At 37.4% G+C, this 24200-nt stretch overlaps 1 protein-coding gene across 1 annotated transcript in view; it reads right to left on the bottom strand.

Annotated features, from left to right (window-relative positions):
* Positions 1-435: 435 nt before the first annotated feature.
* LOC127961493 (ras-related protein R-Ras2) overlaps positions 436-24200 on the bottom strand; it is a 35894-nt gene continuing 12129 nt past the window's right edge. The window contains exons 2-6 of the mRNA XM_052560631.1: positions 10104-10191; positions 7848-7950; positions 5534-5642; positions 4860-4978; positions 436-4512 (exon numbers count right to left, since the gene is read on the bottom strand). Of these exons, the coding sequence (XP_052416591.1) occupies positions 4425-4512; positions 4860-4978; positions 5534-5642; positions 7848-7950; positions 10104-10191 (507 nt within the window). The 3' untranslated portion in view covers positions 436-4424. The remainder of the gene's footprint in view (positions 4513-4859; positions 4979-5533; positions 5643-7847; positions 7951-10103; positions 10192-24200) is intronic.

Raw genomic sequence — 24200 nt, 5'->3', positions numbered from 1 at the left:
TGTTAAAACCCCAATTAAACTTGACTTTTAGTCATCTTCATAAAAGAGGACAAAATTATCTTTTAGTAGATATATGCAATTAAATATGATCTCTGAACTGATAATATTCATGTCTCATTTTGCACTCACAGGCTTATACCTCTCCAAAAACTGCTCTCTAGAATGAGAATATCTTTTTTCCCCAATAGCATTTCTTGGCCCTGAAAAAGCCCTCAACATTGTCAATGTATGTCAGGATGAGATTTTCAAAATTGAATCTTACATTTATTAAAAACTTATAAAGCTAATAAATAGCAAAAATAAGTAGCAGACCTAAATCTTTAAAATCATCCATGAAATATTGGAATAGAATTTACTGAAGTTTTATAAAACTGATTAAAAGTAATCAGATCGTTGTTCAGAGTGTTAATCAAAACAAGACTTTTGAAAGAAATGTACCAATTCTAAATGGTTTATCGGTTTTTTCAGTGACTGTTTATTTACTAGAAAACAAAGAATGTTGCCAATATTTGAGATCTGAACAATGCGGTTCACTCACATCGCTGCCGGTTAACCATGTGCTGCCAGGCAAACCCAACTTCAAACATATGTTTGCAAGCGCAGTGACATTAAGCTGTCAATCCAGCCATTCATGACCCAGATGTGCTCAAAGGACACAAAGCTGTCTCCCAAACAACGGCTCGAATTGAGTACAGCCAGTCAAAGGCACATTCTGACCTCATAAAGGCATCCATGTTTTTGCCACATGCTCATCAGGGGGGTAGGGGGGTGGGTAAGAAAGTGTTTTAAGCTACCATAGATCAGTCAGATTCAAACACCAGTATCAATGTGCTCGTTTTCTTCTTGTCTATTATGATCCCTCATTCCCAGCAGGTGATGGTGATTATTAAAGCCCACTTATCCATGTGAATATGTGTGAATGTGTCATGGCGATTTTGACACAGCGCTCATCCACACAACGTGAACGGAACAACAAAACCCCCAAAATACATTTATGTTAATACATTTTTAAGGCTTCTGCATTTGACAATTATAGACTGAAGAGACCAGTGATCCATTATATGATTGCATGCATAATTCATTCTTTAGATATATGAGTATTTAAGGTCTCCCTGCACTGGGAACTACAGTTTTAGCATTACATCACCTGCCCACCAATGTATTCTCTGCAGTGAATGGGTGCCATCAGAAGGATTTGAACTATTCTTTTAAATAGATTGTCTTATGATGCTTTTGGGAAACTCAGCCCTGACCATTCAAGGCCCGTCTCCGAATAAGCTTTAATAGTAACTGTGCATTCAGATTTACAATCACTATAAAACTGACACACACAGCAACAACTCTATATTATAGCTGTCACTGCATTGATTTAATTCGGTTACTTGACACATTAATCGTAGAACTGTCACAGCATGAGCAAACAACAGCTTTTCTGAAGCCGCTCCTCTTAAATCTGAGTATTCTCCAAAATAATATGACACCCCTCTCCTTTATAATGTTACCGAACACTTTTAAATCTCATGAAAGAACACACAGCAGACTCAATAACAATAAAACCAAACTTATGACATAAGTTGTCACACAGCTCATTACCGTATCGGCTGGAACACCATCCAAGAATAGAATGGGAGTTTTGCAAATCACAGGGAATTTAAGGACAGCAAAATAACAATCTACTTGTCACTTACAGAACGAGAGCTATCCTTCTGTGCGACGTGTTGTACCCTGTTTCCTCATTAAGGAAAAGCAAATATATCACAGATAAAGCATAGATTTTATTATAGCACCAGAGGCTATACAGGGGGAGGGAAAGATGTGACAAATAAAACACAGTATGTATTAGATGTACACAGACTCTGGGAAGAAGAAGAGCCATGCACTTCCGTTCTTACTAGCTTTGGATTTGATCCATGTTGCTATTAACTGGTGTAACGGACAAGGTTTAGGTTAGGATATGAACCTGAGTCATCACAAAAGGGCATTGCTCGAAGCATTGGCCCAGTGATCACTGATAAAGTTGTTATAGGCTATGAGGTGGACAACTGTTAGGATGGGTTATCGGCTTCAGTCCACCGAAAGGACCACAGTTCAACACACATTGGCCTTTTTTTTAGTTAAAAACAAACCAAGATAATTAAATACTCCTCTTTACATATACACACAGTTGTGCCGCGAGAGCTTTTTTCACTTACAAACATATAAAAATACTCATTAACTAGTCTGATAAGAAAATAATGTATAAAAGTATATAGTAAAAACATTTAATCATGTCCATTCAAAGATCACTTCCATCTTTTCTCTTATATTACATGATGATGAAACACAAAAACTAAAACGGTTTATTTGTATCCCTCGTACAGAAATGCACGCTGGAAAATAATATTCGTAGAAGATGGAAATAAAATGTGACATGATAGGAACCCTCGGTGTATGAAGCCAGGAAGCAAATGATCACCTGTCAGATGAGAAATCCCAGATTGAAGTGTGAATGTCACCGAGACGTCAAACCATATTAAATGGAATGTGGATGTCTGGTGTCTAAAAAAAACAACTTGATTTGATCGGATCACATACACGAAAGATCTGTGATGTCAGCAGTTCAACAGAGTCCTCACGCGGTTTCAGTCACTTAAATACGTTTCCAAACCGAGAAAAACTAAATCAGTGTATAAGTGAATTGAAATACAAGGCCAGAGAAAGAGACAATTATCTGAAAGACTAATTCTCTGTGTCACCGATTTCGGTGGGGTACCGAGTAGAGAACAGACAGCCTATTGTGCACTACTGAATGAGCAGACATCGTCAGAACATTGTGAAAAGACTGTAAATGGAGAAACCTGAGTCTGAGGATAGTCTGTAGAATTCCGAGCTGAGAGTCAAGAAGGCTTGAACAAACCATCTACATGTAGAATACATTTCACAATCACAGAACGGAAAGGGAAAGTTCAACCAAAGATGAACATTCTCTCGTCCCCCCAAACCTGCATGACACACTAACTTCTGTGAAACACAAGGAGATATTTTGAAATATGTTTTGCAGAAAACATGAACAGTCATGGGGCCTTAACAACAACAACTACTTTCATTCTGGCATGTGATCAAAGACAAATAAGAAGGAAAAAGAAGAATAAATAATTTTCCCCTATTCAATATGACTGTATAATAGTAATAATAATTGAAAATAGTATTTTTACTCTAATATTTAAATTATAAACATTAATACAGAAATATAATACTTTTGTACAGTAAAATAAGAACAACAGTGAAATTAACAATATTTATGGATTATGGCCTTAATTTCTTCGATTTTTAAACATAAAACAATAGTCATTTTGGCGGAAAACCAGAGGGAGACCGTAAAACTTTTCTTTTGTTGACAAACGCAGCAATTTGTTCCTCGCATACACATAATTCAAGTGGGTCTGAAAGAAGGTCAGAAAATGTGAAAATCAATATAAATATTAAAGCAAATTGAAAATCACATCCTTGTTTATTGTATGGACAAAAAAAAAAAATTGTGTTCCGCAGATGAAAGGTTTCGGTTTGGATCAGGTTTGGAACAAATGAGGCAAAGTGAATGATTTTTCATTTTTAGGTGAACTATCCCTTTTAAAAAAAGAAAAAAGAACAAACAAACCCATACATGCCAAGAAGCCTTACGATGCGAACCAAAATGACACCTTGACCAAACAGTAAGTTGGCAAACTGACTTCACTGCTGACAAAATTGGCATAATGTTAGAGGCTATCTATGTACATATCTGCGAGTACATTATTGTTTTAATGCATGTCAAAACAAGCTCGTCAACCTCACACACAATACTCTGCGACTGAGTTTTGTCATTATAAAGGTGGTCTCAACTCACACGAATCTTCACTTATGTACAATCGCTGATTAGCATATGGAAGTAAAAACAGATATGGCACGACACACACACACACACACAAAGCTTCAGAACATCATCTCAATCTAGATCTCGTGACTAAAAGGCGTCTGCAATCTCAATGGTGTTTCATTTAGTCTTTCCATCTCAGCAAACGTACTAATGTCACATGGCAAGAGAAAGAAAAAACCCTTCGAAATACAAAAACAAGGAATTGTGTGTGTGTTTTACAGCAAACTTGTAAGAAGCGATGTTTAGTGTTGGGGCACGATTACCATATTCTAGGTCACACTGATGTCAGTACTCTAGTTGAAGGTAGAATGGCGAGTTCCATCAAGATTTTGTCAGTTTGGTTCTTCTAGTAGTGAAGTCCTAGAGGCACAACTGCCCCTGATAAGGCTATGAGAGAGACTGCTGTTTTGAAGACATGCACATGTAGAAAGGCAGCGAATTCATCCGCACAGGACGTGATGTCAGAAGGCAGGGTGGGGGGCAGGGACCGGTGACAGCAGCTGGGTGAGTGGCGGCAGTGAAAGGCCAATTAGACAATCACACAATGGCAGCCGCTCTTATCCTTCTCTTTGCGCGTGGGCTCCGGCGAGGGTGGGCACTCTTGCTCTTGGAACTTCCTGTGAGAGGATGTGACAATCAGTCAAAACTTTTAGCGAACAAATCTCTGAGCTCAATTTAAAAATCACGTAATACGAGACATTTTTACCCATGAAATTGGATAAAGTAGACACCAATAGCTCTATTAAATATGCACCATAATGAGATCATAATGACAACATTGTAGCATACGATTGTTTGAAATGTTCATCTTTTCTTAACGTGCACAGATTTACATTCTTATTTCAGAAACAGTATGCAAGTGCTCCATTTCAACCACAGTCTGCTGTTTGTCTGCTGCCACCATCTGGTGGTACAACAGCAATGTATGATACATACACACACACACACACACACACACACACACCTTATGACTCGGACCAGCTCGTGGAAAGCCTGGTCAACATTCATACGGATCTTAGCTGAGGCCTCCATGTAAGTGACTTTGAGTTGCCGGGCGAGCTGCTGACCCTCCTCCTGAGTCACCTGAAAAAGAAATCCCTCCTTAATTAAAATCCAGCTATGCACTTCATTTTTTCAACTATTAAAATTTTTGATTTCTGTTTAAAACAATATTTCTCATAAGCTGCCTTTCATAAAGGTAGAGACAACTGATGCAGTTCATTTACAACAGGCTGACATTCTCTGTTCTGACACTAGGTGGCAGCGTAACACAATCCGAGTGGCTTTCTATGCACTCAGTAACCCCATATCTTTTATTACCATCTCTCTCCCTCAGACACACACACTCTCTGATATCTTTCAGCCTTTCAGTTCATTGATTTTCAGGACTGGATTTCATCCACATGTAATTACCATGAAACTCTGCTCTTGAGTTCTGTATATATATGTGTGAGCAGTATGTACATGTGTCATTTTACAACAGAAACTATATAGACAGAATCTCTGCAATGGATACAGCAGACTGCCAAGTCATGGTAAGATTGCAGAGCAGACAAAGAGTATTAAAACGTTCATATCAATACTCATTCAGTGGAGCTCTCTGAAATTGCAGTATTTGAAGTGATTCACGCCACTCACTTGTCTCTGTTGCTCAAGATCAGCTTTGTTACCCACTAGAATCATGGGAAATTCATCCCGGTCCTTCACTCTCAAGATCTGTCGTTGGAACTTGTAGATCTCTTCAAAGCTGAGGAAAACAAGATGATGTATAGCCATTAAAAAGGTCCAAGCAGCTTGAAGCTAGCCATGCATTTTCTCTCAGACACACACACACACACAAATGCAAACATGAAGCTGTAAATGTCATAAAATTATAAATTATGATAGAATTTTCATTTTGGGGTAAACCTTATAAAATAAAACAAAAACCATTTCTAAATATAAAATTCAAATACATTTTTTTTTAAAGATAAATAAAAATAAATCATCCATCAATTCATCAATCAATCAAATTAATATTTTAATATACTGATCTGTTGCTCAAAAAACATTTGTTATTATCATTATTATTATTAATGTTGAAAACAGCTATGCTGGTTAAATATATTTTTGTGGAAACCTTAAAGCATTTTCTTTAGGATCCATTGATTAATAACATTTATTTAAATGGATTTTTGTAACAATGTAAAAGTGTTTATTCTGATAAATATATATTCTTACTGAATAGAAATATTACTTTCATTTAAAACCAATTGTACTGAGTTGACCCCAAATGTATATATAGTGGTTTAAAAATGTTATGTCTTTACATAAAATATTGAAAGAAAATAATTTATTAATTTTAAAGAAACTGAAAGTTTATTAAGGTTTCAATTTATGAACCTAAATGAAATTAAATATGGCCGCGGCTATTTACACTAAATGAAAATAGCATATTTTTTTAGCAACACATGCTATTTACACTAAGTGCAAATTGCTATAGATTCTATTTACATTAAATTAAAACTGCAGGATCTTCTGCTATTTATAATACTAATAAATATTGGCAATTATCTGCAACTCAATATTGTAGTACATTATACAACAATATGCAATAATAACGTAATGAGTGTTAATTGTAATTTTAACTCACATTATTAAATGGATGCTACTTTATTGTGACTATAAAGACCTTGATACACCTACCCCACCCCAATACTTTATTTTCAACTTTTCTGTTACTTCCTTAATTTTTATTGAAAATAAATGGCTATCCGATGAGATATGAGATTTGCAAAGGGAGAACATTTTTTTTTGGCTAAAGGCGGATTCAAACTCGGATCACGTCAAAAAAAACCACGACACATGCTTTACCATCTACACCACTTGAGCTGCTGTTAGGCGATCGTCTTTTGTAATGTCGACTAGCCCAATCACACATTGGTGGGCGGAGTTAGTGTAAATAAATAGCCTCTGTCAAAAAGATGGATATTTTTGCACTTTTTATTTCTGATTAAATATACTTTTCAAAGTTAAGACAAAATCTCTGTGGAAACTTTGTGGAAAATATTATAAATAACTACACTAGTGGTGTTGTTTCTGCTAAGACACTGGTTGTGTCAACTTGAGGGGAACTAATAACAAAACAAAAAATCTCCTAATAATTGGCCGATAACCCATATGGGCCTCAATACATCAGGCATCCCTAGTGAGGATGTTTTCAGAAATGATGAAATGAAATCACATGCATACACCCACAGAGCAGAGCTCCACCTCTCCACAAAACCTAAATGGAATGCAAGCCCACCCTTCCAGCTGATGAGCAGCTATCTCTGTTTTGGGCCACAGAACTGCATTACAGTACACAGGATGACATGAGGTCACTCAGTTCTCATGCCGTTGCTATAAACTTTTCAGTAACGATGTAAGATGGCTAGAAGCTGTTTTACAGAGAACAGTGTGTGTAAGCTGGGGAGGGAAAGACACTCATATGAGGTCTCTGTTGATTCTGACAGTACGAGTTGTCTAAATGTCATGCAGGAGGAGGAAATGCTTGTCATGGACTCTGGAGAGAGAGTGTGTTCAGAGAGGCCTTTGCTATCGGCTCCAAGCCCGGTAATGTAAACCAAGGCAGAAAAGACTGTTTACTGCATAAACACTAAGTGGGAACAACTCTAAGAGGGCACAAACCGGCTGATCACACTCCTCATTCCTCGAGGACACAAAACTGCAATGTGTGTGAGATCTGATCATTTGCATGCGCTGGGTTTCACCGAGACCACACCTGCGGCGTAAATTAGCACGCTTCTAATTTTACAGTTACAGAAAATGTAAATGAGAGAAAAGGGGGAGGGCCGTTAATACGAACTGGAATGACAAAAACAGAATGAAAGTGAAACTGAGACAGACAATGTAGGGGAAAGGGGAAGAGAGAGAGAAAGTTGAGAGAAAACGTGAGTGGGACGTTGCTCACCTTCCCCGGTCAGTGACAGAGAAGACGAGAAGGAAGCCCTCCCCTGTCCTCATGTATTGTTCTCTCATGGCTCCAAACTCTTCCTGTCCTGCTGTATCCAGGACTAACAACACAGAACAGCCATGTTAGTCACCCACAGACAGCACTATTGGTATGATCAGAGCCTAAATGAAATCAATTATTATTTTCTATTCAATTTAGTTTTCTTATTTATAGGCCTAATATGAGTTGTGTTGTGTATCTATGGCAACAGTGAGAATTAATAAGTGTATTTACTAACAGTTACGACTCAACGGCAGATTGAATAATGTCTGTATGAACACATGACAGAAGTCAGCTCCCTTCTTGAGTAATGCTTGTAATCACAGACTCCGTTTGTGTTATTTTAGTGATCAGATCACATTAAAGTGGCATTAAATGAAAATTCGTCCATATCTGTTTTTTTAAATGCATGTTATTGATCTTATTTTGAACAATGCATTTTTTGTTTTTAGCATTTTGTTTGACCTCATTATTTTGAATCAGAATTTCATAACTTGATTTTCCAGTAAAACCACAGACTTCTCTTTTGTGATGTATGCTGGACTTCTCCAACTACTTAAAAGTTTGCCTAAACCCCATTTTTGCATGCTCACGTTCCTCTCTCTCTGTATTTGAGAGCAGTGTGTCCACATCCAAAAATCCCATCAACAGCCGATGGATAGAACAAAGTCCCTGCCCTACTTTTTTTTTATCATAATCATTTGTATTCAGTTGTACATCGCAATACGGAAGAAAACATCACATTCTGCTGTGAAACTGTATCTCTTTGACTCAAAGGCCTTCTGCAGTCTAACACAATATTTAAATTACTATGTTCTTTAAGAACTGTATGTTCTCCAATATTTTTTTTCAATATTATTATTATTATACATATATAGTATGTATTATTATAATATTCAATTATAATATAATTATTGTCCCTTGGAAGTTTGAAGCTGGTACTGTCCTCCTGGTTGAACCACTGCCTTAAAGAAAGATATGATTTTTTTTTTTTAAAGGTGAGTAAATAATGAAAAAAATATATATTAGCTTTAAAGGGATAGTTCACCCAAAAATGACAATTCTGTCATTAATTACTTACCCTCATGTCATTCCAAACATGTAACCTTCAGAACACAAGTTAATATATTTTTTATGAAATCTGAGAGCTTTCTGACCCTGCATAGACAGCAACAGAACTACCACTCAGAAAAAGTATTCTCGTAGTTCATAAAATTATGGTTGAACCACTGATGTCACATGGACTATTTTAATGATGTCCTTACTATGTTTCTGGGCCTTGAATGTGGTAGTTGCAGTGCTGTCTATGCAGGGTCAGCAAAGCTCTCAGATTTCATTTAAATATCTTGTATTATTTGTTTTCTGAAGATGATCGAAGGTCTTGCGAGAGTAATTAATTACAGAATTTTCATTTTTGGGTGCATCTCTTTAAGTCATGCAAATTTCCACCTAGATTTTTTCAATTTAAAGTATTTTATTTTTTATTTTTTTTTATCAGCCATGTGATCCTGGACCACAAAACCAGTCTTAAGTTGCTGGGGTATATCTGTAGCAATAGCCAAAAATACATTGTATGGGTCAAAATTATAGATCTTTTCTTTAATGCCAAAAATCATTAAGATAGTAAATAAAAATCATGTTCCATGAAGATATTTTGTAAATTTCCTACTGTAAATATATTAAAACGTAATTTTTTATTAATAATATGCATTGCTAAGAATTCATTTGGACAACTTCAAAGGCGATTTTCTCAATATTTAGATTTTTTTTGCACCCTCAGATTCCAGAATTTCAAATAGTTGTATCTTGGCCAAATATTGTCCAGTCCTGACAAACCATACATCAATGGAAAGTTTATTTATTCAGAGTTCGGATGATGTATAAATCTCAGTTTTGAAAAATTGACACTTAAAACAGATTTTGTGGTCCAGTGTCACATATATATGGCTGGAGAAAGTATAGTCATTTAGTAGATGCTTTTGTCCAAAGTGATATTACAGTGCATTTTTTATAACCCCGCCCACACAAGTATGCATATTGCATAGAATAATAACGAAATGCACCAGTTCCTCTGTAATTGATTTGATATATGTGATGTATTATCCAATCACAAAGGGCTTCATCGTTCCTGCCGGTTAGCAGTATATTGTTTCCCTACATCCCATGTGATTTGTTTGACAATCAGACTCCTTCATCTATCAGAGGCATACTTACTGTCCAGCCGCGCAGGCCTCTCGTCAATCACACACTGCTTCGTGTAGGAGTCTTCAATCGTAGGGTCATAGTCAGTGACGAAGTATGACTAAACAAAAAGAGAGAGAGAAATATAAACAAGAAAGGTCAATATCACATTTTATATAAGGAGGTGGGAAGGCATTGAGAAAAATTCATATTCAATATATGAGAGATCCTGTCTACTAAAATGTTTTAATCTCTTTTGGATTTTTGATAGAATCGATGTCTCCTTGACAGCTTACAAAAATCCCAGACTCCTGTATATGTGGTTTGATGGATGGTGGAAATGAATAAACACGGCATTTGATGAAGCAGCTAAAAGACTTTTATTTAGAAATTTTTGTTTGACCAAGAAATTAGCATTGTAGTCTCTAAATGTTTGCTTGTTTATATCTAAAGCTCACTTGAATTCATTTTCGATCATTAGATGTGATGTTAACCAGTCTGTCTGACACCAGTCTCCTTTTTGAGGAACCTTCATACACAAACATCATAAACAACATCATTTACTTCAGCTTTGAGGGATCTACATGCATAAAGAGCATTTGTTTTGAAAGCTATGCTAAATGAGGGATTACACTCACAACACAACCCAACAGAAAAACTGTTCTGTGTCTTCTGAAAAATGAAAGAGAGGTCCACCCTTGTGTGTATGGTCAAAACATGCACTGACTTCATGTCAACATTGTCCTCCGTGGCCCTCCGTTTGGGGTTGATAATTCTGGTTAATTAACCGCAAACTTTTCCATTTCCACAGACTATGTTTCTATGCTAATCTGAACACGGTATCAGTTTATAGGAGAAGGGGGAGTTCTAAGGAGGCATTTTTCACATTTTTCCCATGTTTTGTGTGCCTCTCCTCCCAGGAGGCTGTTTAATTGACGACAGCTGAACGTTGTGTTCAGGCTTGTCTCTGTGTCAACTGAACACACGCTCATGCTCACACACAAACACACACACAATGCCTAAGCAGCAGCTTCCTATTATGAGTTTGACTTATTGATGTTCCTGTAACCACTGGTTGAGTAAACCATTTTTAGCAACGAAACGAGAAGCGCTCCAAAAAATGAGAGTAGGGTTAAGCTTTGTTCTCTTTTCTGCATCAACCATTCACTAAGGATGGAAAACAAGTCTACACCGGAAAACCAGCACCAGTTCAATATTCTTATGATCTTTAAAAGCTCACAAGCAGTTTACACAAAATGTGTAAAATATTTGTTGAGAAATATGACTTTTTTTGTACAAAATAAAAAATGTCGTATAATTATAAATCAGAATTCACATGTAATTCATGTTTCAAAGTGTTAATGACTTCAATATTATTCTAAAACGTATAAAATAGTAATAGTAAAGAATGAGTAAGTGTGTCTAAACTTGTCTGGTGGTACTTACACACTCAAAAGTTTGGGGTCAGTAAGATTTTTTGTTTGATTTGTTTTTTGAAAGCCTTTGCTAATCAGAGCTGCGTTAATGTGATCAAAATATCATAAAAATAGTAATACTGTGAAATATTATTACATTTAGTTATTTCTGTGATGGCAAAGCTGAATTTTCACTAGCATTACTCCAACTTTCATTGTCACATGATCCTTCCAAAATCATTGTTAACGTGCAAACAAACAGGTATTCCCAGCCCAAATTCATGCCAAGATTGCTGATTGGCTCGTGCAGGCTGTGGTCAAATATTTTGTGTGATATCATGTGATATCACGTGATCTATTTTCAGTGATAATTGTCAGGTAATAGACATTTTCCTGTGTGCTGATCCAAGAAACGCTTTAAACAGAACCCGATTATTTGCAGCATACTGCTATTTTTAAAGCGCAGGCAAAGTACACTTGCAAACGTTTGTGAAAGTGAGCAAATGAAGCATGCATGTTAGCGTTTGTGCGTTGACAAAGAAGTCTGTAAACCCTCGCTTTTTTTCTTGACATCAGTCATCCTTTCACACAGTGGCTCCTCTGTATGCACTGTGTGCAAGACTCCATCATGTCCACTTTCCACTGTTCAATAATTCATCAGCAGTGCTGCATATGCAGTCGACTTCATCGCTCACTCGTCGCAGTGGGGATACAGGCAGAATGTGGTGAGAGAGAGTAAGACGGACAGACAGAGAGAAAATACCTTTCACTGAAGTTATGTGAGCAAAAGAACAAGGCACCTGATTTCGTGACAATGCTACAACCTACTGAGAGTGAAAGTCACACTTTAGTTTGATGAGTAAGTGAGAAAGATGCTTTAAAAACATCAGTCTGAACGTGATAAGACCAAACCTTTAGTCATGATTCAACATGGGAGCTCACACATTCCACAGTTTCCTGCACAGCAACACCTCTCAAACCGACAGCGTTTTATTGTCCTCACTGACCACACACACATTTATTTCTGTGAATTGTGGGGACTTTCAATTATTTTTATACTGACCAAACAATATTTTCTATCCCCTAACCCTAAACATACCCCTTACAGAAAACATTGTATGCCGTTGCATTGTTACACTTTCAGATAAACATAGTTTACAATTTTTTTATAACCGTTTTCACTTGTGAATGTCAAAACATTTCAGGTTTTACTGTCCTTGTGGGGACATCTGGTCCCCTCAATGTAGCATAAACAAGTACACACACACTTACCTACACCCCGTTTAAACGTTTGGGGTCAGTTTCATTTTTTAAATGTTTCATCTGCTCAAAAAAAGACTGCATTTTTGGGATCAGAAATATAGTCACAGTGGTAATATTGTGAAACTTTTTACAATAAAATATCTGTTTACTATTTAATATATATAAAATAGGGCTTGAGATTTAACACGTTAATTAGATTAATTAATTACGATGAAAAATAACATGTTAAAATTATTATTAACGTATTTAAAGAACTTGCCCCACCCCAGACCTACGTGGGTAATCTGACATTTCATACATTTATTTAAAGACAACTATGAGGCAGGGAAACAAATCACTGCATGATGGAGCCTGGAGAACATAGTTAGAATGTCCCTAAAATTCAAGATATGGGGCAAAAAAGTTTTTGTCTCATATTTACATCAAATAGTTAAGCAATATCACATGAGTGCAAATGTGATACTGCTCTTATACAACAGTTCAATAAATAAGAAGTTAATATTGTATTATTTTAATATTTTAGATATTTTATAATGTTATCTGTTTTGCTCAATTTTGCCAACAAAAATACAAAGACAAAGCAGAACTGTTTGTCTCAGAGCAAAATGCAGCTGCATTGAATGAATTGGGTGAACCGTTAGGACCGCTGGATCTGAAGCGGCATTGCCCAGACTGATCAGTTTATGAAATCAAAAGCACACAGAGTCATCTGCTCTCTAATTGCTTTCATGGTACTTTGATGTCACAGATGTAAAATCTGATGGTGATGATCTGCTTCAAATTAATGCCTTTCTATAGTCTTCTGTGTCACACGATCTTTCTGAAATCACTGATTTGGTGCTCAAGAAATATGTCATATTATTACCAGTGTAGAGAGCAGGTGTGCTGCTTAAATATTTTGATACTATTTCGCAGATTTTTTGTTCTTTAATCTGATCAATTTTAATGCATACGTGCAGAGTAAAACTATTTATTAATTTATGTTTTTATAATTTTGACCCCAAAATTTTAAATAGTAGTATAGTTATTTAAATGAGGACATACAATAAACTTATATACATAATTAAATTAAATTAATATTCATTTTAGCTTTATTTTAATGTTTCTATTAATATATAAATATTCTCCAGAATATCAGTACATTCCTAATTTATAACATTTAATTTATTACATTTATCTGCAACAATAGCTCAACACACCCAAAATATAAAAAAAAAAACACTTTTACTTAATTTCATTATATTTTAAGTTGCTTGATCGCCACCAAAATATGGTTGTTGTATTTAATCAACTTCTAGGGACAATACTGTAGCCAAAGAATAGCTAAGTAAACCAAAACACATAGTCTGCTTTGGCTGTAAGGCAGGTGTAGAGGGTCTGTGGTTGAACAAAGCCTGCATTTCAAAGTCAAACTGTGGGTAGCTGTTCAGAAATGCCCACCTGTCCTACCTTCGCTCTGTGTGACAGCATGTCCCAGCTGACCTTCATCAGATGTATGAATGACCAGAACTAATGACTAACTCTAACAGTGGTGGGTCCATCTGCTTTGGCCCTCACACAAACTCTCTTAGAAAGAACCATGCTAAATGCAAATCACAGCTCTTCCCCTCAACAAATATACACTCTTAATAATACAGGTTCTTTATTTGCATCTATGGTTTCTGGAAGAACCTTTATGATCTATGGAACTTTTCCATTGTGCAGAAGTTTCTTTATAGTGGAAAAAGGGGTTTTCAAAGAAGAAACTGTTCCTTTAAGAACCAATCACTGAAATGTTCTTTGGGGAAACCAAAAGCGTTCTTCAATGGCATCAATGTAATAGGCATAAAAGGCTTTTATTTTGTAGCTGTGTAGCTCATTCCATTCAGCCGAGCTGTTGTTGTCATGTGAAAAAGAGCCACACTGTACCAGTGCAGGAGATCTCTGATATAAACACTTCAGTCATCAGTCGTGGAAACAACATTTTTAAGGGGCCTCCAAACTCCCTGAATGCTCTATAAAATGCTCTCTGCGCCAAGGTATACCAATTAAAGAGTGCTAGCCAGAGTTTCCAACCGTGTCATACAACTCTTTGCTGCCATAAAGGGTGATCGGAGCCACCTGACGTAAAACATTCTGGGACAGGAGAGGAAAAGGCCCACCCCAGTCGAAACCAACAGGGCACCTCCAACGTTTGGCCTAAAGGAAGGAAACTCCACCTACAGGGCCAGCAGCCAGAGAAATACAGTCCTATGGGTGGTGATGATTTCACAAAAGAGATATTCCCGTTACGCCCACCCTCCCACCGCACACAAGGACACCTCCTTTCCAGTCCAATCACTCTTTCTTTCTGCTTTTTAACACCCACTTATCCCTCCATCCATTCGTGCATCCTCTATCCACCCAGTGAATTCATACCTTTAAACAGTAAGCGCTTGTTTGCCCAGAACAAAAAGGTCAGAGCCAATGCAAAGAACAGAGCAATACAGAAATACAACAAATGGGTAACTGCAAGTGTCTGTAACTGTCTTTGACAATAAAAATACAAACATAAAAAATGTGTGGGTGCACATCAAACTACACTCAAACTACACTTGTCACCCACTTCCGAACCAAAGACGCCTCCACACATTGATCCATCTGACACATTTCAGATATGAATCGCATAACGTCACGCACATTCACATGATGTAAACTGGCAGGGATCCATACAATCCAGTGTATCCAATGTGTGTCTAATGAGCCACATTAGTTGACATGAAACAATGAAACAATATATAGTTTTCAGAAAAAAAATATTAAGCAGCAACCGTTTGATCATAAATAATAGGAAATGTTTCCTGAACACCAAATCTGCATATTCAAATTATTCCTGAAGGATCCACTGGAGTAATGGCTGCTGATAATTCAGCTTTGCCATCTGATTACATTTGTAAAATATTAAAACAGGTTATCTTCAATGGTCATTATATATTACTGTTTTTACTGTATTTTTTTTTTATCAAATAAATACAACCTTGGTGGGCATAAGCATGTCTCAGTTTCTCACTGCATGTGTGTGTGTGTACATTTTAGGGCTGGGCGATGTCTACCAAATTGGCATCAGACAATGTCTACAGTGAAATATCATGATGGATGATTACATCGGGGGAGTTGGGTGGGGTTAGGGGTGTGCCTGAAGTGTGAAACAAATAACGCGTTCTGTGGAGCCACTAAAAGGTTAGCCGCTTGCTAGTGGTAGTCTGTTGCATTACAGTACATGAAAGTCCACTTACCACATACAGAGGGTATGTCTGGTAAGAAGATGGCGAATGATCTGCAGATCCTAAACACCAATGACAAACATCTAATCTTGTCAAATGTGTGGTAAATACTGCTGCTCCCTATAGAGTCCTTGTGATTACGAATCTCAAAACTGAAAGTGAAAGTAAAATGAGCGGCGCAATCAAAAATCGTTTCAATAACGCCTCCCTGATGCCTATTTTTTATCCTCACATCTCGTAGGCAATTTTTTTCCCTTTAGGGTTTCCGTAGTACACTTAATTTCCTTTCCAAACATGGAACTGGTAAACGGCAGATTGTGGGAGGATGGGGGGTGATGAGTAATCACGATGTCAGCTTAACATTTTGCTGTCTGTCAGCCATCGGCGATGGATGATGGCATCATCTATCGGCCCAACCCTAGAACACTTATGCACATACGAGTATGTGGAGTAACGGAGTGTGTATTTAGATGACAGGTGTATGGCCCAGAGTCAGATTCAAGGAGACCCTGCTCCGAGTGCTGGTTCTTTAATTAAAGCCAAGCTTCTGTTATGCAGCCAGATCACATCTAGCTTGAGGGCATCATGCCAGGCCTTAACAGAACCACTTTCCTTTATATTCATCCATCCAAAGTGCCCCTATATATGCTAGGAGTAGAAAATATTAAGTCAATATAAGGTTTTTTCACAATTGAAATACTTGCTTCACGTTTTAACCCAAGTTAACAATTAATCCTGGGTATTCACACTGTACATTAAATGGTTAAATGGACTTAAATTGTGACATAAATTTTAGATTTTCTTTTTTTGTTCAGATGTTTACAAACACTCAAGACAAAATAATGAGGCAAATATCCCATCTTTGTTTAAAAATGTTAGTTATAACTAATGTTACTTACAATATAAGAGACTATAAGACAATATAATATAGAAATGCCAATGTGAGAGAAAAATTATAGTAAAAAGAGATTACATGGTTGTATTTCTCCACTGCATAGACCGTTCAACTTATGCCGCGTTTCCACCGCAGGAACTTTACCCAGGAACTAGGGACTTTGGCCTGGTACTCGGTGTGTTTCCACCCCAGGAACCAGGAACTAAATAAATATATAATATATAATAACTAAATAATTAGTAAAAAAGTGCCCCTCAGAAAGTCCCTGCTGGCAAGGTAGTACTTTTTCAAAGTTCCGGAACTTTCGGGGGCGGGACTTGTGCGCTAAACATCCTGATTGGTTAAGTTCACGCAGCATTGGTTGAGTTCAACCACCAATTATTCAGATCATTTTCAAAATATTACTGTTATTGTGTCATGAAATGTAATTTTTAGTATTTAGTATTTTAGTATTTTTAGTATTTCAGGCGAGAATGTAGTTGTTTAAAATGAAAATCTGTGATTTATTTATAAAGACAGCGCCTATTTAAAAATGTGTTTCGCTGATCTCGGAGATGGTTATGTGTGCTTATGTATCCGCCGAGAGCAGCCTCACCTCAGCTAGCCCTTCTGACATTCACCGCTGGCTTTGATGTCCCTTTAGTGGTCAAACATAAAATATAATTTGTTTTGGGTAAATCTAACAGGTTGTTTTTGGTCTGTATTCAATTTATCTATATGTTAAAATGAAAATAAAAAAAATATAATATTTCGTTTCATTGTAATGGCTCTATATATGCACATATCCCTGAACTAAGTACATTTCTGCGAGTCCAAAATCAGCACATTTTGTATTGAGAAACGCATGCAGACCTACTTCACCAGTTTATTTGCCTAATCTTCCCGGTACATTACACCGTGGTGGAAACGCAGAAAGCAACAGGTCTGGGGGAAAAAAGTTCCTGGGGAAAAAGGTTCGTGGTACAAATGTTCTGGGTAATTTCGGGGAAAACGCGGCATTAGACTCCTTTATTGCACACCAGTAGTTTCCCATTCAATACAGCTCAATTCAACAGTACATTTGAGAAACACGCTCCCATGAAATGGAGCTACTTCTGGGAAGGTTAAAATGAAAAAAAAAAAAATACCAATGCCAGCTGGTTTTCATTTTTAAGGGCTCTGGGACACAATGAGAGAAGAAGGGACAGATTCATCCTGGAATGAATTTATCACAGTGAAGCTGACTGCTGAAGACTGTGCCAGCTTACAGTCTAAGACCATTTGCTACAGAAAGAACCCTTGTCTTGTAGATAATCATGATGAAAAATAGGATGGTACAGACAGGAAGGTCAGGGACATGTGACAAATTGCAGTTACGCTAAGTTTTATAACGATTCCCTTAAGCCACTGACCATGTTTGTAGTGCTCTCCTGTACACCAGTCAAGCATATCAGTCACGTTGAGCAACCTGTAACCAACAATCTCCTTATTCAACATTTTACCATGACGACCTCTTGACATTCGGAGGTCACCACACGGCTGACCTCCACACAAGCTAGTAGACGAGCTTGGCCTTTGGCAGCTGTCAGTAATCACGGGCAAATAGCTGTGATGGGAAGGTTAAGATGAAGCAGATGGGCTGCATGGTGCCGGTGCTACACCGTGAGTTCGGTGCCTCCGTTTCACTCTCGTTCAGTACAGACTGACTAGCACACAAAAGAGCCTCCATTTCCTGGGGAAACTCCTATTTTTCCCATGAGCTCATGCAACAGCCAAAAAGTTCATTCAATAACAACAATATGAACAAGAACAAGGAGCATACAGGGAGTAACTGTTGAAAGAACACAGGGGATCGCATTGTTTCAGCAAGTGCTTTAAATGATGTAGTGTATCACAAAGTGTAGGTTAAGCAATCATACATTTCAAGGATGTGTAAGATTCAGAATGTAAATATTTGCTTATACAATTCATAAGCTGGAATTTGAATTGAACTGGCCACACCTCACAGGAAGTTGAAGTCAAATTTGAAATGAGGTGACTGGAAGAGGAATTTACTCAACGACGTATGGGTTATTTTGTGTTAATCAACCAAAGGTCAGAAATTTCCCCAGCACAGATTTTTGATTATGCTAATATTTTTTCTGAAGAAAGATAAATATTTATGTGTGAGTGATGATAGCCCAAATATGAAGAAAAAAATCTTGAAAAGAGCTCTTTCCCCATTTCCTCAGGTGAAAACTGCCATCTTGACCCCCCTCTACAAAATAATGGATTACTCCGTAAATATCCATCCATGACATTTAATATTTTGGCTTTCGCAAGTATACATGTCTGTCTTTCTTCAGAAAAGATATTATCAAAATAAAAAATGTGAGCCAGGGGCCTCTGGCTGAGTTGGCCCATATGGAAAAAACAGTCCACCAAAGGATGTCTAAATACAAAATATTTGAAAAATATAGATAAAAAAGGTTTTACTACCACCTTCAAGATTCTGAAGTGAACATCTGATGGAAACTTTACAATCCCATGAATTCACAGTAGAGGGGTCTACAATTCTGCATCCAAAATTTAATTTAAATTCAGGAACTCGATTCTTACTGCTCACATCTTTTGTAAAAGGGCTGACGCTCATCTGAAACTTGTGGAACACACTAAACTTCCTGTTGACATCATGTGTTTTAGATGAGCAAATGCATTTCCATCCATTTTCTCATCACATGAACTGCAGCTGAAGGCTAAAAGCTGCAGAATCAAGATGACGACACACAACTCTTTATTTCCATATGTAATCAAGGAGTCTAGCAGCGTGACTGATCGTTCCCAGCAGTGGTCTGAAAAAATCATCTCAAACCCATGGAAACTCCTCAGAGCAGCTGGTGAGACATGAAAACCTCCATCTGTGGGTGAAGGAATCTACAGGTGTCCGGTTAAAAAGTATGAACTTACATTAAAATCACACAAAACCACATAAACAGACCATGGGGAAAACCAAACCATCAGAGATGTGTGTGTAGTGAGAACACCTGTGAGTATTTTTTGAAGCTGAGTTTCATAAACCTGAAATAGTTCAATGGAGCCTGTTGATGGCCTTGCCAACAAGAGGAGCATCCCTGCAGAGTTTAAAAGAACACAGAGACTGAGAGAGTGTTGACCAATAGTTTAGGCCTTCAATCATGTTGCAAAAGATCAGTGTGATCTAAACGCTCTCCGTTTGAACTTTCCAGGGGGTCCCATAAAGACACACGTCCAGCAACTGCCCCACTCAACAGACTCAAAGAGCTCATTTCACGCAACTGGCTTTTAATCGGCAACTGACCACTCTGCGTTATTGCCTATATTTTACCGCAATTTGGGGAACTGGTTTCCAGTTGTGTAACACGCTTCCTTGTCACCTGCATAGTTGGCTTTGTTCTAAATCACACCAAAACAAGCAGAAGTACAGCATCACATGTTAAAAAGAAACACCCTCAGCCTCCCTGTGAGCTCCAGATCCAGGGTTGAGCTACTAATGTTGCTAGGCTGCCACTGTGGCCTGACTGGCCTCTGATTTTGTTGTTGCAAAGGAAAAAAAAACAGACTTTTTGTTTCGGTTGGCATCAGACCCTGAATGTTAGGACCAAGGTAAGCTTTTTTTCAGTAGCGTAACAGGCTGAAGTGGAGTACCATTCAGTTGGCTGGCCAAGAAAACCAATAAGTCATGGACCACAGTTAAAATGAACTATTTGACCTCATTCATTACAAGTAACTTGGTGACTCCACTAATGCAGTAAAACTATCATATGCACGAGCTCATACATCTATTCATTTCCATCTGATGTCTTCCGAGCAGCAGCAAAGCCACATAAGACTCCATATGGTGGTCTTTCACTTAAAGTTACTCCTTGCAGGTGAACCATACTGAGAAACGTTTACAAACAGAAACTAGATTTTATATTGTGGGCAGTGCTTGATTTTTTAAGACAGCACTAAGGTATTGTGGGTAGTGGCCAGGGCAAGTCTTTAATGTGTTACTATGTGGTTTCCTACTGGCCCAAGTCCCCATACCTTTATATAGTGCACCATTTAAGGGGATAGCCATTTGTTGCAGTTTCCGAAATAAGGCTCTCTGGGAGTCGTGCTGAATGAATTACCACATCTTGGCAAAAAATGGCATCCACAACCCTTCCCACCAAACTCTAAATTTCCTAAATATTACACTGTTTCAAGTAAACCAATCGAACACAGTTACACAATATACTTTTTTATTTTTTAATAATAACATTTTCGAATTGTTTTACTTATCATTTATTTGTAATATTTGGGAAATTAACTAGCAATTTCTAATTGAACATTGTTTCAACAATGTAAATTGTACACCATTTTTTCATGTATGGGTGGTCAGATCAGACCCGCAATGTTATGATGCAATGAGAATTGTGAGCAAAGAAAACAAAAATTACTTTGTTCAACCATTTTTTTTCTTCTGTGTTACATCCACAAGAGAACCACAATGCATGTGTGCGATGCTGCTGAAGCAGGAGCCGATGTTCTGACATAGAACACAGATGTGCTGCTTCTTGTTTACAAGCAGAGGAATGAACATGCATGAGTCATGGTACTCTTGTGAACTCAACACAGAAGAGAAGAAATTGTCGAATAATGTTGTTATTTTTGTTTTCTTTTCAAACAAATAGTTCTCTCTTAGCTAGGCATGGGCCGGTATGAGATTTTGAAGGTATGATAACTTAAGCAAAAATATCACGGTATCCTTGCTACAGCTGTGAAATGTCTTATTTTTAAATTAAATTTAATAAAATTAAAAATAAAATAAAAATTCTGCTGGACACAATATATTTTGTTTTTGGGCAACATAAAGAATATTAGAAATAGTAGAATTAGTTTATTTTTTCTTTGATTTGTTTAATGAAAAAAAAAGAATGACATCTATATTTAAGCTAAATTTGTAGTTACATTTATATAATTTTAGTTATATAATTTATATACATATAATTTATATCATTTCATATAATTGAATTATATTATAATAATCATACACATCATTTGATTTAATAATAACACAATTTAAAGCAAAAACAGAATGTTCTGACAAGCTTTGTGAAAATTATACCATGTAAACTTTTCAGAAGACAGTCCGATCCCCTTCGAAACTCATTCATATAAACCCCAAAATCAATATTGAGGATTTTCTTCAAATAGTTTGTGCATCATGAACAGTGAGCGATCTGCCTGCTACAGTATTTTTCTCTGTGCATCCATCTTCAGCATCTCTGGCTTGTGTTAACGGGCGTTAACAGACTTCATATTATCACATAAATTACATTTTGGAAAACGATTGCATTGCAACACAGTTTGTGCAAGTCCAGAATAACGTTGCAATAAGGCAAAAAACGGCTGGTTGCCGATAACGTAAAGGCCAAAGTATACTTCAGCCATCTGCACACCGTCAGCATTGCATTATTCTGGACCTTAAACGTTTCAGTTGCATTGCTGTCTATGGAGGGTCAGAAAGCTCTCGGATTTCATCAAAAATATCTTAATTTGTGTTTCAAAGATGAACAAAGTTCTTACAGGTTTGGGACAACATGAGGTGGAGTAATTAATGACAGAATTTTCATTTTGAACCATTTAAAGTGAGGATGTATTGACATTTTTTTTTATTTACCCATCCAGATATTCATTTTTGGGCTAAACTATTATGGGCAAACTATTATTATAACTCTTCAATGCAGTCCATTGAATCTTTTGACACATTTTATGGTCTTCAGTGAAAGTCTCAATTCATATTCATTAACATCCATAGAACAAACAGTGTGGGATGAGTACCATGCCAAAATCTAATACTCAGGGTGAGGAGCAACACTAATATTGATACCTTCCTTAGCAAGCAGCACTAATTACCAGACCACTTCAGATTCCAGGAAGTACATGACACAGAGTTGGATGAGGTCATGTGTTAGTATACTGCAGTCATTCAACGCTTGGAATGTGGAACGAGTCAGCCGTGTCAAAAACGACTATCAGCAGTGCAAGCGGGCCAAGAGCAGTCACCCTCTCGACCCCCATCTAATCAAACAGCCTTCTTTTATGGTTACTGCTATTCAGCTCGACGTTAACCACCCACACGGTCAGAATTCCACTGCCACCACGGCTTTCTAAGGGCAAAAGAGGAATTTTCTGATTAAAAAAACCTTCACACAGCTTTCTGGCTACATAATATTACAATATTTTGTAAGTTAAAAAGAGGCTTGTGCGTTGTTCCAGAAAGACTAACAGAATGAGATCTTTGCTTGGCAGACTGACAGAAATACAGCACCATTACCGTTTTAGGCCAGCGGTCTCCCAAAGCACAGAGAACAGAAATGCTATTAAAGCACCAGACTGCTGCTAATAAATAAGAGCTAATGGCACTACGCACCGACTGTCCTCAAGAGCCCTCCTGTTTGAGAAAGCGAGAAGAGAGCAGTACAATTCATCTCCAGACACCATTTTAACACCCAGGGAGGCTGATACAGATCGCATTAAATCAAAACGCTCCTCATTCTCAACAAACATCACTCTATTCTGACAGAGGAATTAGATCTTAATCCTGAAAGAATGTTTTGGTTGCTGAAGATTAAAGGTTACCGCAACTGGAGCTATACGGGTGCAATCCAGGGTCAGGTCCTGCATGCAAAACAAAAATATCCAATGTTTTGTTTGCTTATGCCAAACATTTATCAGACCCACTTGACATGTGTCCTCTGAGGCCAAGTGGTTCTAGTAGGCCACATGCTCACAGGTCATGAAGCAGGCTGTGAGACACATCCATCACCTGTTGAGGAGCTCTCCGGCCCCCTGCTTTCTATGCAACAGCTGCGTCGCTAATGAACTCAACTCTCGTCTAGCTCGCTGACAACTGGCCTGCCCCTGTGAACTGGACCCCAGGCACCAGCAGACTGAGAAGATCTGCAGTACAACGATACAGATCGGTTGGACTGGATCATGTGTGCTTTAATTGTCTATTTGATTAAATAATTAAACAAAAAAAATATTATGAAAGGTACTTATTTATTGCTCTACAATGGCGTTTAGCTGTTCATAGGAAATGGGAATTATTAGAATCACTGAGCCTGGATTCCTGAAATCCTCAGAACCTGTCTTCTCTGACAACGTGAATTAATTTCAGGAAAGCGTGTCATTGGATTACCGTCACAGTTTGAGCTCTAACAGCTAACAGAAAAACTATACACCACAAAATAGGTTTCCATCCGCATATTTGAATGCAAATGTTGGCATACTGCAAAAATTTGACGGGTGGAAACACCAAAGTGCAATTCAAATTTATGAAATGTGAATA

Source organism: Carassius gibelio, chromosome B7 (genome assembly GCF_023724105.1).
Source record: "Carassius gibelio isolate Cgi1373 ecotype wild population from Czech Republic chromosome B7, carGib1.2-hapl.c, whole genome shotgun sequence".
Classification (NCBI taxonomy): Eukaryota; Metazoa; Chordata; class Actinopteri; order Cypriniformes; family Cyprinidae; genus Carassius; species Carassius gibelio.
Note: the sequence above shows the minus strand (reverse complement) of the source record. Positions and strands in the feature narration are given on the sequence as shown.